The 15,883-nt window shown below is 39.8% G+C and overlaps 3 protein-coding genes across 7 annotated transcripts; 2 read left to right on the forward strand and 1 right to left on the reverse strand.

Annotated features, from left to right (window-relative positions):
• Positions 1 to 240: 240 nt before the first annotated feature.
• On the forward strand, positions 241 to 4,144 carry LOC109178063 (WEB family protein At5g55860). Its single transcript, XM_019327562.1, has 3 exons — positions 241 to 723; positions 1,610 to 1,805; positions 2,183 to 4,144. Exons 2-3 carry the CDS (start codon positions 1,635 to 1,637, stop codon positions 3,977 to 3,979), a joined length of 1,968 nt encoding a protein of 655 aa, XP_019183107.1. The 5' UTR covers positions 241 to 723; positions 1,610 to 1,634; the 3' UTR covers positions 3,980 to 4,144.
• Positions 4,145 to 4,997: 853 nt separating this feature from the next.
• On the forward strand, positions 4,998 to 9,084 carry LOC109178073. Its single transcript, XM_019327584.1, has 5 exons — positions 4,998 to 5,468; positions 6,488 to 6,573; positions 6,659 to 6,964; positions 7,102 to 7,185; positions 8,440 to 9,084. The coding sequence occupies exons 1-5, from the start codon at positions 5,085 to 5,087 to the stop codon at positions 8,825 to 8,827; spliced, it is 1,248 nt and encodes a 415-aa protein (XP_019183129.1). The 5' UTR covers positions 4,998 to 5,084; the 3' UTR covers positions 8,828 to 9,084.
• A 662-nt stretch (positions 9,085 to 9,746) lies between these two features.
• On the reverse strand, positions 9,747 to 13,184 carry LOC109178067 (serine/threonine-protein kinase D6PKL2-like). Of its 5 annotated transcripts, XM_019327570.1 has the most exons (4): positions 12,684 to 13,008; positions 12,367 to 12,465; positions 11,014 to 11,982; positions 9,747 to 10,869 (listed from the first exon to the last, which is right to left on the reverse strand). In XM_019327570.1, the coding sequence occupies exons 3-4, from the start codon at positions 11,847 to 11,849 to the stop codon at positions 9,984 to 9,986; spliced, it is 1,722 nt and encodes a 573-aa protein (XP_019183115.1). In that variant the 5' UTR covers positions 11,850 to 11,982; positions 12,367 to 12,465; positions 12,684 to 13,008; the 3' UTR covers positions 9,747 to 9,983. The 5 variants fall into 5 exon arrangements, with proteins under 5 accessions (XP_019183115.1, XP_019183119.1, XP_019183117.1 ...); XM_019327574.1 differs by lacking the exons at positions 12,367 to 12,465; positions 12,684 to 13,008 and adding an exon at positions 13,044 to 13,184; XM_019327572.1 differs by lacking the exon at positions 12,367 to 12,465 and having other exon boundaries at positions 12,684 to 13,011.
• Between the last annotated feature and the right edge of the window lie 2,699 nt (positions 13,185 to 15,883).

A 15,883-nucleotide genomic window follows, 5' to 3' on the forward strand; every position in this document is an offset into this window, starting at 1 on the left:
TGATTAAAAATTTTGTTTGGGTCCACAGGAAATGAGACAGCAAAATGTTGAAGTGCTTACCCATCTCTTTCTAAAGCGTTTTTGCGCGTCCACTGAGCCCCATCCTATGCTCAGACGGTCAGCTTTGGACGGTGTCATTTGCTGACCTGGCATTTCCCCTCTCTCTCTCTCTCTCTCTCTCTCTCTCATCTTTGATTAGCTGGTATATTAAATTTGTCTCTCAATGCGAGTTTTCAACTTTTCAAACTCACTCTCTCTCTCTTCACGCACAAAACTTGCAAATTGAACTGTGAAAAATGAAATCTTTGACTGTTTCACGCCTTTAACGATTCCTTGGATTTTCATCCCAAGAAAAAAAAAAGTGTTATTTCGCCCTGTTTTGTGATTCTTGTGAAGGGGTTTCTTTATTTTTCTTGTTTGTACTCTTTTTGAATATTTTTCCTTGTTCTGTTTTAGACCAGTAGAATCTTTGAAGTGCTCTGCGGGATTTGCAACTTTTTTTTTTTCATTCTGGGTTTGGGATTTCCGTCATTGACCACACTTCTTGACCTTCAAGAGACTATTCACAATAGTGAAGTTGATCAACAAGCTTCTTCTCCTTATCTGTGAGACCTGGCTACTTACCCTTTTTGCAGAAGTTGAAGAGTTTGATGAGGTCTAGGGTTTATGCTCTGCATCTTTTCCTGGATTCATGATTTGGGTCTTTTATTGACTTATTATTAGGTATGTGCTTTTCCTTTCAATTTTTAAAGCTGCTTCTTTTATTTTTTTATATTTATCATTTCAAATGGATTACTTGCTTCAGATTAGTGGAATTCCATTAAGTATGATAGAAGGATCTCCTTTTTTTATGTTACTTTTGAAATTTGAAGTCTTCATGGTAATTCTGTGGGCAATCTCCAATCTGCATAATTGGCCATTATGGTAGGCTAACTAGGTTAATCACTGTAAGTTGCTGGGTAGGAATGATATCAAACTCCCTTTTTGCAGCTTTAGGAGATGCTATTATAGTATTATATATACTTATATAGTTATATGTATTGTTATATTCTGAAATTTGGGTCTAAAGGAAATTCTTTTAAGTTTTAAGCCCTTACATTCCAGTGTTCAAAGCTTGTTCATCCATGAAGCCACAGAGTGTGCTGAAATGTATATTCAGTGTTCTGTAGTGTACTCGTGATTAGTATTTCAGTGGCTTAAGGTCGGGTTAGAGCGATTATCAAGTTGTATCTTAGCTTTGGTTTTGTGTAATGTGATTAGTTGTTTCTTCTAAAGCTATAGGATTCATATTTACTCGGTTAGTTTCCTTAAATGCCGAAATGAAATAGTTGGAAGGTGTCTTTAGGAAGATGTTTTATTGCTTTAGTTTGGCTTTAGATGCGGGGAAACTCTGGCTATCTAGAATGTTTTGATCCTATCTAGTTCTCACGAAAAATTTCGACCTTTTGCTTCCACACAAAAAATATTCTTCCCAAAGCGGGAAATCACACTGCTAAACGTTGTGTTTGTTTGTACTGTTGAAATAATTGAACTTCCTTTTCTTGAAGTTTTCCATTTTTTTTGTCTATCATTTATTCCATTATAGATTTCATTTGGCTGTTCTTTGTAGGCAATCTTGACGAAAAGAAAAGAGTATGGTTGCGAAAGACCACAAGAAAGCCACGGGATCTCCAAAAGTAGAAGTTGGAGAAATAGACACCAGCGCGCCATTTCAGTCTGTCAAAGATGCTGTCACCTTGTTTGGAGAAGGTGCTTTCTCGGGGGAAAGAAATGTGATTAAGAAGCCAAAACCGCATTCCGCAGAGGTAGGCGTTCTAAGTCGAAATGCTTTCCTTCTTCCAAAGGTTGAACCCCAACCCTAAAGGGCCCCCCACACCCCGGCTCGACAGAGCATCTGGGAGGATGTCGAAATGCTTTCCTTACAGATAGGTGAGGTGGTTGCTAGGAGGCCTAGTTGGCGCCTAGGAGGCCTAAGCGGTCATTGCCTAGGTGGCGCTTAGGCGACTGAGTTGGCCGCCTAGCCGGCCAACTGCCTAGACCACCGATTATGGTGATACACTAGGCAGCCGGCCGACGCCTAGTGCCTAGGCGCCGATTAATCGGTGCCTAAGCGGGATTTTTGCAACACTGGTTGGGTTACGTAATTAAAAGGTCTCACACTATACCTTTTGACTTGTTCTAGAGAGTATTGGCGAAGGAAACGCAGCTTCACTTGGCAAAGAAAGAGCTAGACAAATTAAAGGAACAATTGAAGAACGCTGAAACTACGAAAGCCCAAGCACTCGTGGAGCTTGAAAGGGCCAAACGGACCGTTGAGGATCTGACCCAAAAGCTCAAAATTGTTTCTGATACGAAGGATTCTGCAGTTAAGGCAACAGAAGCAGCAAAGAATCAGGTGAGGCAGCTTGAAGAAGCGGGGAATAGCTATTCTAAACCGAATGGTAATGGCTCTTGGAAGCTGGACTTTGAAAGTGCGAGAGATCAGTATAAGGCTGCACTAGCTGATCTCGATGCAGCAAAACAAGAGCTGAGGAAAATGCGTCAAGATTATAATTCTTCGGTAGATGAAAAGGCTGCAGCTATCAAGCAAGAAGCGGAAGCTGATCGAGCTTTCAAATCTAACACCGAAAAAGCTAGCGAGCTTTCCAAGGAAATATTGGGTGTACAGGAGTCGATTCAGCAGCTAAAACTTGTCAGTTCACAAGTGCAGGAAGAAGAAGCAACAATTTACGTCGAGAAGGATGTCCAGAAACAGTCATACAAGTCCAGGCTAGAAGAATCGACTAAAAAGTTAGCTGCTTTAAGAAAGGAGATCAATCCCGACTTAACAAAAAACCTGGAAACTCAGCTGGCTGAAACATTGTCTGAGATAGAATCACTACAAAAGGCGATGGATACTGCAAGGTCTTCGGATCTTGATTCAGTGAAGGCTGTTACCACAGAGCTCGATGATGCCAAGGGATCGCTGCATAAGGTAGCGGAGGAGGAAAGTTCGTTGAGAACTCTGCTGGAGAAGCTTAAATTGGAGCTAGAGAATGTCAAAAAAGAGCACTCTGAACTGAAGGAGAAGGAAGTAGAAACTGAATCAGTTGCGGGAAATCTCCATGTCAAGCTCCGGAAAGCCAAGTCCGAGCTCGAAGCAGCACTCGGGGAAGAATCAAAAGTTAGAGGTGCTTCTGAAGAAATGATCTCTACCCTCAACCAGCTTAGATCAGAGTGTGAAAACGCTAGGCGTGAAACAGAAGAAATGAAGACACAAATGGAAGTGGTAAAGAAAGAAGGCGAAACGATCAAAATCGCACTAGAAGAGGCTGAAAAGAAACTTAAAGTTGCATTGGAAGAAGCTGAAGAAGCAAAAACAGCCGAAGCTCGGGCTCTTGATCAGATCAAGATTATGTCAGAGAGAACCAGTGCTGCCCGTGCCTCGACTTCCGAGTCTGGTGCACAAATCACTTTATCTAAAGACGAGTTCGACTCATTAACCCGAAAAGTTGAAGAATCCGAGAAATTATCCGAGATGAAAGTGGCTGCTGCAATGGCTCAGGTGGAGGCCGTGAAAGCCAGCGAAAACGAGGCTATCAAGAGGTTGGAGGCTACTCAGAAGGAGATCGATGACATAAAAGCTGCTACTCAGGAGGCACTAAAGAAGGCGGAGATGGCTGAGGCTGCAAAAAAGGCGGTGGAGGGAGAGCTCCGAAGGTGGCGGGAAAGAGAACAAAAGAAAGCAGCGGAAACAGCTTCCCGTATTCTGGCAGAAACGCAGATAGCATCCGAACCATCATCTCCTCAGAATCTCAGATACGAAAAGCATAGCCCACAAGAGAAAGTGATGCAATCACGCAAGCTGGAAAAGGCAAAGACATCTGTGTCAAAGAAAGCCGTGATGATGCCCAACCTTAGTGGCATGTTTCACAAAAGAAGAAACCAAGTCGAGGGTGGTTCTCCTTCTTATCTGCCCGGAGAGAAACCCGTGTGGTGAAGTTTGTGAGACGCACATCGACTCAAATGATTAGTAGTTGAGAGTGGGTTTTGTCCATGTTTTTGGCTTGTGTATAACTAAAACTTGTGGAACATCTAAGGTTGTCAAGAAGTCTGTATGTTTTTTTTTAATAAAATCAAATCACTGCATCTTTGAGGCTATTAATGTTGTCCATACAACTTTTAAGGAAATCCAACTGCCATGATGTTTGGCCTGTACATGGCTTCATAGTAAATAGTAATGTCCTTTGAGTGATTAAACAAAGCAGACAACCTTAGATGTAACCATCAAGACTTTGAGTCATGCCCTTTTGCCTTTTGAATTTGAATGCACAATGCAACTTTTTCCATAACATCTCATCTGCATATTTAATTCTCTCCAACCCCCACAATTCCTGCATGTGAGATCCAAAGCAAAGCAAACTCCTTTTCTTTATTCTCATTATAAATGTATGCAAAATTTTACTTTACAATGTGGTTTCATGATTATAATCGTTGTAAATATAATAAATATGTTCGAAAAATTTTGTATTGCCTAATGGCACTTGAGTTGGACTCCCATATGGGAGGTTATGAGTTCAAGCTTCAGAAAACTTTGAGAAAGTAGTTTTGAACATAGATATAATCCTTACATTGTTGTTATCGAGATTCAAGCCTTAAAAATGTTTCCTTTACAGACATGGTTAAATGCGGGCACAAGAAATCAGTCTATTTTAGACATAATCCTTACACTGTTGTTATCGAGATTCGAACCTTAAAAATGTTTCCTTTACAGACATGGTCAAATGCGGGCACAAAAAATTTGTCTATTTTATACATAATCCTTACAGTGTTGTTATCGAGATTCGAACCTTAAAAACGTTTCCTTTACAGACATGGTCAAATGCGGGCACAAGAAATATATCTATTTTAGACATAATCCTTTCGAACCTTAATCTTTTATTATTAGTAAGCTAAATAGAGAGATTTTAGTGGATGCTTAGTGATGACTACTAAGTACTAAACATATATCAGGTGGCTTTCACATTTTTAACTTTGTACTCTTTTTCTCTTACTAAACTCGTGTCGAACACATTACAAACACTCACTCTCTGTTCTTTATAGTGATGGCCAACGGCAATAGAGAAGATGCTCTTTCCTTCATGATCAATCCCCTCACGTCGTCGTCGTCTCCGGTGGCAGTTTCCGACCCCGATAGTTACCTTCTAGACAGCTCTCAGATTGGGAGCGCTTCCGGGAGCTTCCAGAACGAGGGTTTTCTCGGCGGCCTCGATGCTGCCGGCGGCGGAGACGCCGAGTTCGGTTTCTCCCGCCCGGATTTCCGGCAGAGCCCGCTGGTTGGCACCGTGGAGTTCTATGAGCGCCACGTGTTCCTCTGCTACAAGAATCCTCAGGTCTGGCCTCCCCATATTGAGGCCACTGAGTTTGATCGCTTGCCCAGGCTTCTTGCTGCTGCACTCGCTGCTCGCAAGACTGATATGAAACGACAGGTTTATCCCTTTTCTTCTACATCTACTCCTAATCTCTGGTAGATTAGTTCATTGATTGCAGCTTCGTTTGTAGTGATTTAGTTGATTTGTAGGATTGTAGGTTCTCTTGCCATTCAAAATGTCTTATTTGCTCGATTTGAAACACATTCTATTGCAAGTTAAGGATTTATGTTCACCCACTACTTGAAAATACTCTTAATATGTCAACTTTGTAGTCAATTTGAAAGTTAATCATTTTGCTATACATACCCAAATTTACAAGTGCAATCTTTGGGTCAGTGTTTAATTTATTTAAGGAAGAAAAAGGAATTAGGATTAGGAAGTACATGAAAGCCATTAAAAGTCATCTCTTCTTTCTACCAAGAGGAAGGAGTACATAATATCTAAAACAACACTTTTAGAATGAAGTGGGTGTGTAAAGTTTTAATCTTTTTGATAGTCAAGGAATGGGGATATCATTGGACGCACCCATAGTGGTAAATGTTCTGTGGAACTAAGATCATAGCTTCAACTGGTAGCTCCTCGTGGGATTAGATACAATTGACATGCTTTATTTACTTTTAGGTTCCATTTTTCCTAGACTAATATTGATATATTCTTTTGTGCCTTATCTAACATCAATGAACAAAAGCTTCATGTGTAATTATGCATTACCCACAAGTTTTGCAGCTTAATTCATCGATTTTTCTTAGAAGGGTGTTATGCTTCGTAGCCTTCCTTTGTCTTTGGAGCTAATAGAGTAATGTGTTTAATACTTTGCCTTCAGGTTTTTTATCTGTTATCTGTGTCTCACTGATTACATTAACCAGACTTCTGTTTACCTTTTTACATTTTTTTTTTTTAAATAATTATTGTTGAGCATATAACATATATAAACATAAATGTGCAATCCAACTATCAGCTTAGGCTTTTAGTTGAGATGGAGCACATGCTTCAATTATTATAATATGTAATGCATCATTCTTTGTGGAAATAACCAAAATATGATCATTTACCTTGTGTTTTTTTGTTTCTTCAAGACCCGCTTGACAATATGTGAAGGGCGTGATGGTACTGAGACATCGAATGGGGATGTGCTGATCTTTCCGGACATGATCAGATACAGGTCAAGATAGTGTTTAATATCTAGCATTAATTTGGAAGCTTAGTTTCATCACCATAGCATGAGAGTTTATTTCCTAATACTGCAGGAGGTTGACTCATTTTGATGTGGATACATTTGTTGAGGAGGTACTTGTGAAGGATAGTGAATGGTCGCCTGGAGCTCCAGAAGCTCTTAGGGGCTGGTATATTTTTGTGTGCTGTCATGGTACAAGGGATCGTCGGTGTGGTTATTGTGGACCACTTATAGTTAATAGATTTAAAGAGGAGATAGAGTTGCGTGGTCTTAAAGGTAAAGTGTCTGTTAGCCCATGCTCACATATTGGTGGCCACAAGTATGCTGGAAATTGCATCTTATTTGGGCCTAGATGTAGCAAGGAAGTCACTGGGCATTGGTAAGGAGAGAGCTTCTCTCGATGTCTCAATTCCCCTCCCTCATTTCTTATCTTCAATGAACTATCAGTATGATTTGTAAATTGCATTGTAAACATATTTGAGTTACTTTTAATCGTATGTTTTAACATGTTAATAGGTATGGGTATGTATCTCCAGATGATGTACCTATCTTGCTTGAACAGCATATTGGAAAAGGAAAAATTGTTGATTATTTGTGGAGGTAATATCTTCTGCTGCTACATTTGAGTTGTGGACTTAATGAAGCATGGCTTGTATTTTAAGTGAATGAAAAATTGAGTTATTAAAGACTGGCAAGTTACAATTATTTACTCTGTAATAGACTACTTTTTGGGAGTCTATTCGTACCTATAAATTTAATGGTCAAAAAACATGTTTCTGTGCAAGCTTAGGCATGGGTTCCCATATAGTTTTCATATTTATTTTTATTTAATATTTTGCATGAAAGTGTTTATTTTATATGGAGTATTTTAAAAACTTTAGAAGCATACCGATTTAGGAACATTTGAAATTCAAAGGTTTTCATTCAGCATGTCTTTTAAAGACTAAACACCTTTTCTAACTCTATTATTGGGCATTCGAGCTTGTCAAAGAAAAATAAATAAATAACGGGGCAACCCCATCCATGATGGCAAGAGATCCACGCTTGTAACTACAAGGTCACAACTCAAAAGTTTGAATCTTTCCCCCTTGGTTTGAGCCGGTCAGTAAGGGTGAAAATAGGCCAGACCCCTTCGTAGGGGCCTATGGCTTGGCCTAGCTGGCCTAGCCTATTTAGTAAAAAGGCCAGGCTTAGGCCTATTTAGCTAAATAGCCCAGGCCTATATGTACAAGGCCTAGTCTTCAAGGCAACCATTCGCTACCGGTCAGCTATGGTCCTTTGTCGGCTAGGGTCACAAGGCGGGGTTTACTCACACTTGAAAAAGTTGTGGGGTTTCCTTCGTCATCCAAAAATTTGTGGGGTTTAATCTCCACTTAATGACTAAAATCCTAGTATATACGGTAACCTCAACGGGTTATTGTTTATTTGGCAAAATGTGAATTTCTTGTGTTGATGTACATCTTAAGTGTCAAATTTAATAATTATAATCATGATGATATTATTATTATTCGTATTTTGCATAAAATGTATAAATATAATTTTTTTTGGAAGACAACATTGGCTATTGTCAACCAGTCGTGGTTGTCTAGAAATTTGACAGATATGGTTGCCAATCTGTTATTAGATGAAAGGCCACCTTCGTCAACTTTAGGAGGAAGGCTGAAGGCATCCATGACCGCCTTTTTTAACCTCTGAGGGAAAGATTATCCATATTTTAATGGATAAAGTTTAGGACTAAGAATTGTTAATTCTTGAAAATTAAAGAAAACTGCATTTGAATGCCCAAAGGACCAACTTGTGGGTTAGCCATTGTATTTTGTGGATAAACTTGTAGTACTTCCATCTTGTTTTCAGGGGACAGATGGGACTATCACAAGATGACCAAGAAAAGTCGCAGAGGCTGAGGCTCCAAGTTAATGGCAGTTCCTATGTTGAAAGAGGAACGCAATGCTGCCAGTCAAATGGAAGCTTTTTTTGCTGTCAGAAAACTCCATTATCGGAGCAGAGAATCAATTCGGATCATGACGATGAGGCAGCAAATTTTATGTTTGAAAGTAAAAATAGCTTGAGGAAGCAAAATTCCCGAAATAAGGGCAGGAATGGGTCCCACACGCGCAAAACTTGCTCTGTGCCTACGTGGCGTGAAACCTGGGAACGTGAAGATACATACGCAGTTCTTGCTGTTATTGGCGCTGTTGCATCAGTTGCGTTCGCATACAACTGCTACAAACAGCTGAAGTAATAATATGAATATGCCTGCTGACTCTAGCTCTAGTGTGTCATATCATTATTATGTATCGAAATTCGAAAGGAAATCTTAGTTAGTTGTGATGTAGATTGAAGTTGGTGCTACCGAAAGCACCTATGGAAGATCATGGTTTGTCTAAAGAACATCCCAGTTTGTAAATTTAGACATTGTTTCGCGTAATTTGACTACCAAGACTATGAATCTAATCTATGTTATCCTAAAAAGCCTTGTGAATAGCATTCTCCATAAAACTGGTTTTTCACTCCACAATCTACCTTGTGTGTGTGGCTACAAAAGGCTGATTTCTGAAGAAGCTTTACGTCTAACGATCTAACCTCTCCCTTATTGTGTTGAAGATGGCTTCAGCCGCCATAGATTGGAGATGTGGAGGCGGTGGCCGTGGGTGTCTCAGGCAATCGATCAGTCTCCACAGGCAATTACAGACGGGTCGACACCAGGCGAAGATGATCCCGATTTGTGCAATCACTCCACCAGTGAAAACAACTATGGCCATTGGCTCCATGCTCATAAAGGTATTGTCTTTGTCCCCCCAGGGAAATCTTGAAGAATGGAAGGCTAAAAATACTAGATGGGTAGTTGGGTGCTGAGAATTTTTCATGTTTTTTTGTTTTGTTCTTTGGTAACGTTGTACATTGTTTCTTGCACTAATTACTGTCCCATCAGTTTGTGTTTAGCATCAATTGTCTTTGCAGTAGTAATTACTGTATCTTAGGAATTGTCAGTTGTAACATCAATGAGAGAAGGTATGAATCCATATTTAAGCAGGCAATATAAGACACTGTTACAAGGTAGTATCTGTTCTATTACAATTTTATGAACAATTTAAGTTTTTTGTTTTTTCGATTACTATTGACTCTATTACAAGGTAGTATCTGTTCTATTACAATCTTGGTTTTAGATGACGAAAATAACAATCTTTTTTACTTACAGAATATTGTCCATACAATACAAGAGAAGAGGCACTTCCAACTATTTTGAATACAACAAATTTGAACTGTTCTCAACAACAACAAACAATGCTATGAATCTATGATCATTAACATCAAATATGGCAGACATCTAACATTTCCCAAATGCTGAAGAACACCATTGTATGGTTTTATAGAGTGAAAACAAAATGGCAACCCGCTTAAAAAAAATCGAATTCGAGGTAATTGTCGGAGTTCTGAGGACAGGAGGGGATAGCTCCAGCAGCGACAACGCTTTTCTGGTTACTCGGTGCCGGTGGAGGAGCTGGTATTCTCTCGAATTCAACCGGTCTTGGCACCTCGGGAGGGCTGGCACAGCGAATTAAAGCCCAGTTTACGCCTTCGAAGAAAGGATGCTGCTTGATTTCGGTGGCTCCCCGCTTGTATGCCAACCGGTGCTGTGGCTCTTTCACGAGCAACCCTCTGATCAGATCTCTAGCGGAGAAACTCACCACCGGGGACTCTGGAAACCGTAAAGGCTGACCCACGACGTTGAAGAGAGTAGCTCGGTTACCTGATCCTTTGAAGGGTGTCTTACCAAACAGCAACTCGTACAGAAAGATCCCAAACGTCCACCAGTCCACAGCGCTCCCGTGCCCTTCGCCTTTGATGATCTCGGGCGCAAGATACTCGTGGGTCCCAACGAACGACATCGAGCGTGCTCCAGTTGGCTCAGCAATCAGCTCTGGCAACGGGCTAACTTGGTTCCCAACTTCATTCTTCAGCTTCTTTTCCTTCTTCGACTTGCCAGAGAAAAGGCGAGGCCCGAAGCACGAGGTCGGGACCACGCAGGACGGCTGGATACACGACGGTTCAATGCACGCAGGCTGGACACAGTAAGCAGAATTCTTCCTCAGCGGCTCCGCCTCGAGAGACGACGACTTAACAAGCGTCGGGCTGACAGAACAGCGAAGAGAGAGGTCAAAGTCGGAGAGCATTATGTGTCCATCTTCCCTTACAAGAACATTTTCTGGCTTAAGGTCACGATAGACGATACCAAGCATATGGAGATACTCTAGAGCAAGAAGTACCTCTGCTACATAGAACCTACATTCCAAGAGAATAAAAACGCCAAAATTAACTCTTTACCCCTTGTATACTTGCAATATAGAGTCTAATTATGTTAATTATGTTTAGAAAGCAAGAAAATTCCCGAGAGAAGATATAAGCAAGGTGAGGGAGGAATCATACTTCACGGCTTGTTCAGAGAAATGTTTTCCCGGTTGTTTCTGCCGGAGAGTGTGCAAGTCGCCTCCCGGGCAGAACTCCATTACGAGACACGAAAACTTTTCAGACTCGAAATGTGTGTACAAACTTGGGAGGAACGGGTGGTCTAAAGACTGCAGTATCTCTCGCTCGGTCTGAGCCCGGAGCAATTTCTTTCGGCTTGCCAGTGATGCCTTGTCCATAACTTTCATGGCGAAATAACACTTTGTACCGCACAACTCCGAGAGATATACGCTCCCGATATCGCCACTGCCCAACTTCTTCAGCAACCGAAAGTGCCTCAAGTCCAAGACCCCGTCTCTAGCTCGGACAGCTTGGATGGCTTCCCATCTCGAGTCGTTTGCTTTGTGAGGCTTATTAACGCTGCTGCTCAAGCTGCTACAAGTGCTCTCGTCGCTTACATCGCTGCTCGTGCTACCCCGATACATGCTGCTCTTCCCACTCTCGATAAAATCAGTCCTTTCGCTAGTTTTGCCAATTCCACTCGTTTTTGCAACGCTACTTTCTCCATTGCTAACTTCAATCGAGGCTGAGGTGTCTTTAACGGTACCACTTCCCGAAGCTTTCTTTTCCTGATCAGCTCTCCGTTCAGGTAAGCCCTTTGTATCACCGGAAGGTGGTTTTTTGATACTACCCAAATTCAAGCTTGAATCGAGGTGGTTAGCAAGAACCTCCTTTGACCTTAAATTCTCCGAATTGCTATTCTTTGATGTTTTCGAAGGTGTAGGCCTGTGGGAGCTCCTCTCTAATGTTTGGTTCTGTCTCTCGAGGGAACTCTTGACGCCAGGTTTTGAGGCCATTGATACGAAAACAGATAACTATATCTTCTCGAGCTAGCCAAACCCATCACTCAGTACCCCGGTCCAACGCATATACCCCTCGCGAATTGAAAGGAAAAATAATCACTGATAACTCCATCCAGAACAGAAGTATCTATAACCAAGAAAATAAGCAGAATCAGCAACATAATACACTGATCTATGCCAAAAACCGGAATTCACAACACAGATGTTTCTTATGCATCTTACAGAAAGAATTTACAGCAAAAGAGTGATATTCTGTTGGGATGAAAGTGCCAAGATTAGTAAGGGAGATAGAGATATAGAGAGAAGAAAACAGTGTTAGGGCAAGCAAAAGAAGCTCAAACTATAAACAGAGACAAATATACTGAAATTAAGACACAAACACACATGCAGTTGTATAGAAACTAGATGACATTTGATTAAACAACTATACTCCATGCCCAGAACCAGAAATCTAGTTGCAGATTTAGATCAATTTCATCATCAGAAACTACTTAGAGAAAAGCTAATCTACCTCAAAATGATAATCTTTCTTTCAGAAATTGAGAAACTTGAACCACCAGATACTACAGAGCCCTATTAATTCAGAAACGAAAATGTAGCTTTTCTACAGCTGCCAGAGACATCAAACACCACAAAGCAAGAGATAAGAACAAGCCCAGATAAATAGAAAAAGAAAAAAAAAAAAAGAAAAAAAAATGGGAAAGGGTCAATTGAAAGCACACAGATCTTGTGCAAAGACCCACTCTCTTTCTAGGGCAACCCTACCAAGAGGATCGGACCCATATGCTAATAAAACAAAGTAAAGAAGGTATGGAGAAACAAACCCACCAAGCAATTCACTAGGCCAGTTCAAAAGTCCAAGGGAAAAGCAGCCTAAAAAAATGGTACCTCAAATCACAAAGATCAGAACTTTAGGGTTTTATGCTTTAGCAATGGAGGAGAAAAAAGGAGTATTATGACTGTAGAGAGATAAAGGAGAGTATAGGGGACCCCATCATATGTATGGGAAAGAGAAAAGAGAAAGAAAAAAGAGAGAAACTTTGTGGCTTGAGAGTGTAGAAAGAAAAAGAAAAGTGCTGATGAGACTCTGGCCTAGCTTTGCCAAACTCAACCCACCATCCATATTCCACAATCCACACTGTAAATCAAATCTTAAGTGCCCAGAAGTTTTTCAAGAAAAAGACATACCTCCAGTAAATAATCCTTAAAAATTACAAACGTAGTACTGTTAACAAAGTCTGAGGCATAGATTAACCTCCATTAATACCACTTATCCAATGTTTGTGAGATCCTAACTAAAGAATGTGCATTGAAAGGGGAGAGAGAACGTGGAGGGGTCAAAGCTAAAGTAAAGCTTTTCACGTTCAATAATTTCATTGTATTTTGTCCCAAACACTGGTGTCTGTCTGAATCAACATATGGGGCCTCAAAAGACTCCAACCTGTCTCTCATGCTTGATGGGGCCCTCAACCCCCCCCCCCTCCTCCATTCCCCCAGCCCTTTTCTCCATTAATTTTCCCATTTAAGGCTTGAACTACTGACTAATGACATGTGGTATCCTTGTTAGCCAGCCCAACAGTGGTCCATTTTCCATCTCAAAAAAGGGTGGTTTTGCTTCTTTGGGTTGTTACTTATCTTTTCAATTGGTCCAACTCCAAGTTAGGTGTGAATGAATGAATGATTTCTTGATTTGTTTTCCTTTTTATTTATTCATTGCATTCTTTTAGGAAATAAAAAGAAATCATCATTTTTTTCTCTTACTTAAGTATATCATAATCAGTTGTTCAGTAAAACTATTTCTTGATGTGTTCATATTTTACTATATATTTAATCACGGGCTCTGAATATTGCATGCATTCGACTCTGAATCACGGGCTCTCGCAAAGTTTAAATTTTTATTCGAATCCAAAAATCTTGAAAACACATGTTGTATTGTTGTGTATGTTGACAAGTCAGGATTGGCATCAGAATATTTGCTGAGGTTAACAATGAAAGGAGAAGAGAAAGGCTATTGCTTTAATCCAAACCTAACCTAACCCTACACTTTTTCCCATCTATCAAATCATTGATATGATCGTCCTCATTATTTGTGGCCAAGAAACAGCAGGTAACAGTTTCACTTGGAGGGCTTCTTGGCCTTGTTGGAACAGTCCCTGCAAGATGAATAAACTCAACATTATTATATCTGTGAAAACAGTGAAAGCAGGTGGAGAAGACAACATGCTTACTTGTTAATGTTGTTGAGATTCTTTTCTAATATTTTAAGGTTGATTGATTATTAGCCTAAAAGAACCATATATCTTTGTTGATGGCCTTTTAGGCTAATAATCAATCAACTGGTACTAAAATGAGAGAAGACATTGCAAACAACAATGAGAGAAGGTTGAAATTTTGGTTGTTTCTTTCATTCTTTGTGTTTTACAGAGAAAAGTCTTCAATAAAGTTAAAAAGGTGTGATCTTTGGTGTTTTGGTCAGCTCATCTTCTTTCTGGGGGGTAGCTGAGAAGATTGGGATAAGAGATTCCTTTAAATTCTCAAATACATGAGATCAGAGTAAATGGTGGAATATTTTTTTGTTTATTTGAAATGATGATATGCACTGGAATATATAGTATTAAGATTTGTGTTTAGACAAAGAATCCACATGTCAATTTGACCACACCAGTTGTTGTCTTCAAACCCAGATTCACTAATCCAAGATGAATCACCACCCACTATCACTAATCATGAATCCATGCCTTTAGAGTACAAGGTAAAATACTAAAATCCTTTCAGAATATTATGTAAACTATGTCATGCATACTTTATTCCCAATCATCTTTTATTTTGTAGACAGAATAAGTCTTTGATTTACGGAAAAGTCTATACCCTTTATTCAAAGGTATGCTCTGAGTGAAAGTCGCCTAAAACTGGTATGGTATTTGGTAGATTGGCTGCTATTCTGGGGAATAAGAAGTCTCTGACTATAAATAGAACTGTTTCAATTAAAGAGGAGACGTTAGTTCTCAAAATCATTCATGTGAATCATGTATCTGCTCCTGTTTCCCAATGAATTCTCTCTTTTTGGTCTGTCCCAATAACATTTATTTCATGCTGCAGTAATGACTGTCATAAGATCAGAATTTTATTTATTGCTAATTTGGTTAATTTGGAGAGTATCGAATTTGTAAACCAAATTAACCTATAACCAAACTAAGGAAATGGTTATTCTCTTATCTCTTCATTTTGTGGGTCTAATTCTTTCACATCATATAATATTTTTTCCAATTCTTTTCTCCTCTTCTCTTTATTTGTGGGCTCTACTTTTTCACACTCCTACACATAATCTATTATTTTATTCACTTATCTATAATTAATAATTTCAACTTTATAATTATAATTTTTAATTTTGATTTTAAATAAAAATAAATTTAGGTATGAGTGGTAAATACGTTGAGGTATCGTGCAAAATTGTATTTGGTCTCGGGTAGTCCATAGTCGTATGTGTGGTCGGATGTTCCTGAGCTTAGATAGAATAAGAATGAAAAGCCAAAAGTCTCTCCTCAATGCATCAAATGTGCTTTATATAGAGGGTTGAAAGGGACACATGTTGGAGGCTCGGCATGTTAGTCACATGTCCCGCATGCACTGAGAAGGTTGAAGGCGTCGCCGATACGTCCACGCGCAAAGAGGTTCCTGACATATTTGATTATGATGTGATCGGCAGAGCGATATTAGTTTTGTTTACCCACTAAATGTAGAAGGCTTTGCGAATGAGACAATTGGTCTGAGCGTTAAGGTCAGGAATTCCGCATAAGCTTAAGGTATGCTGTACAACAACTAATAACCTTGGGGGAATAGATTTGTGCCTCAACTCGAGTCAGGTTGGACCCCGAGGGGGTCAGATGCGATCGTGAAATGTCCCTCACAATATATAGAGTACATACCGAGCAAATATACGGTCATACGTCCGAGAGGTATTCCCTAACAAGGTAAAAAAAGATTTTTTTTTTAATTAAAAAAAAAAAGTTACAAGTAACCTTTTTGAG

Source organism: Ipomoea nil, unplaced genomic scaffold, assembly GCF_001879475.1.
Source record: "Ipomoea nil cultivar Tokyo-kokei standard unplaced genomic scaffold, Asagao_1.1 scaffold0813, whole genome shotgun sequence".
Classification (NCBI taxonomy): domain Eukaryota; kingdom Viridiplantae; phylum Streptophyta; class Magnoliopsida; order Solanales; family Convolvulaceae; genus Ipomoea; species Ipomoea nil.

Excerpts from the sequence above, each read along its gene's own strand:
- LOC109178073 (XM_019327584.1), top strand. The coding sequence starts at position 5,085 with ATGGCCAACGGCAATAGAGAAGATGCTCTTTCCTTCATGATCAATCCC. Across the intron at positions 6,965-7,101 it reads AAGGAAGTCACTGGGCATTG|GTATGGGTATGTATCTCCAG; the intron begins GTAAGGAGAGAG and ends ACATGTTAATAG. Across the intron at positions 7,186-8,439 it reads ATTGTTGATTATTTGTGGAG|GGGACAGATGGGACTATCAC; the intron begins GTAATATCTTCT and ends TCTTGTTTTCAG.
- LOC109178067 (XM_019327574.1), bottom strand. The coding sequence starts at position 11,849 with ATGGCCTCAAAACCTGGCGTCAAGAGTTCCCTCGAGAGACAGAACCAA. Across the intron at positions 10,870-11,013 it reads TTCTCTGAACAAGCCGTGAA|GTTCTATGTAGCAGAGGTAC; the intron begins GTATGATTCCTC and ends CTTGGAATGTAG.
- LOC109178063 (XM_019327562.1), top strand. The coding sequence starts at position 1,635 with ATGGTTGCGAAAGACCACAAGAAAGCCACGGGATCTCCAAAAGTAGAA. Across the intron at positions 1,806-2,182 it reads CAAAACCGCATTCCGCAGAG|AGAGTATTGGCGAAGGAAAC; the intron begins GTAGGCGTTCTA and ends GACTTGTTCTAG.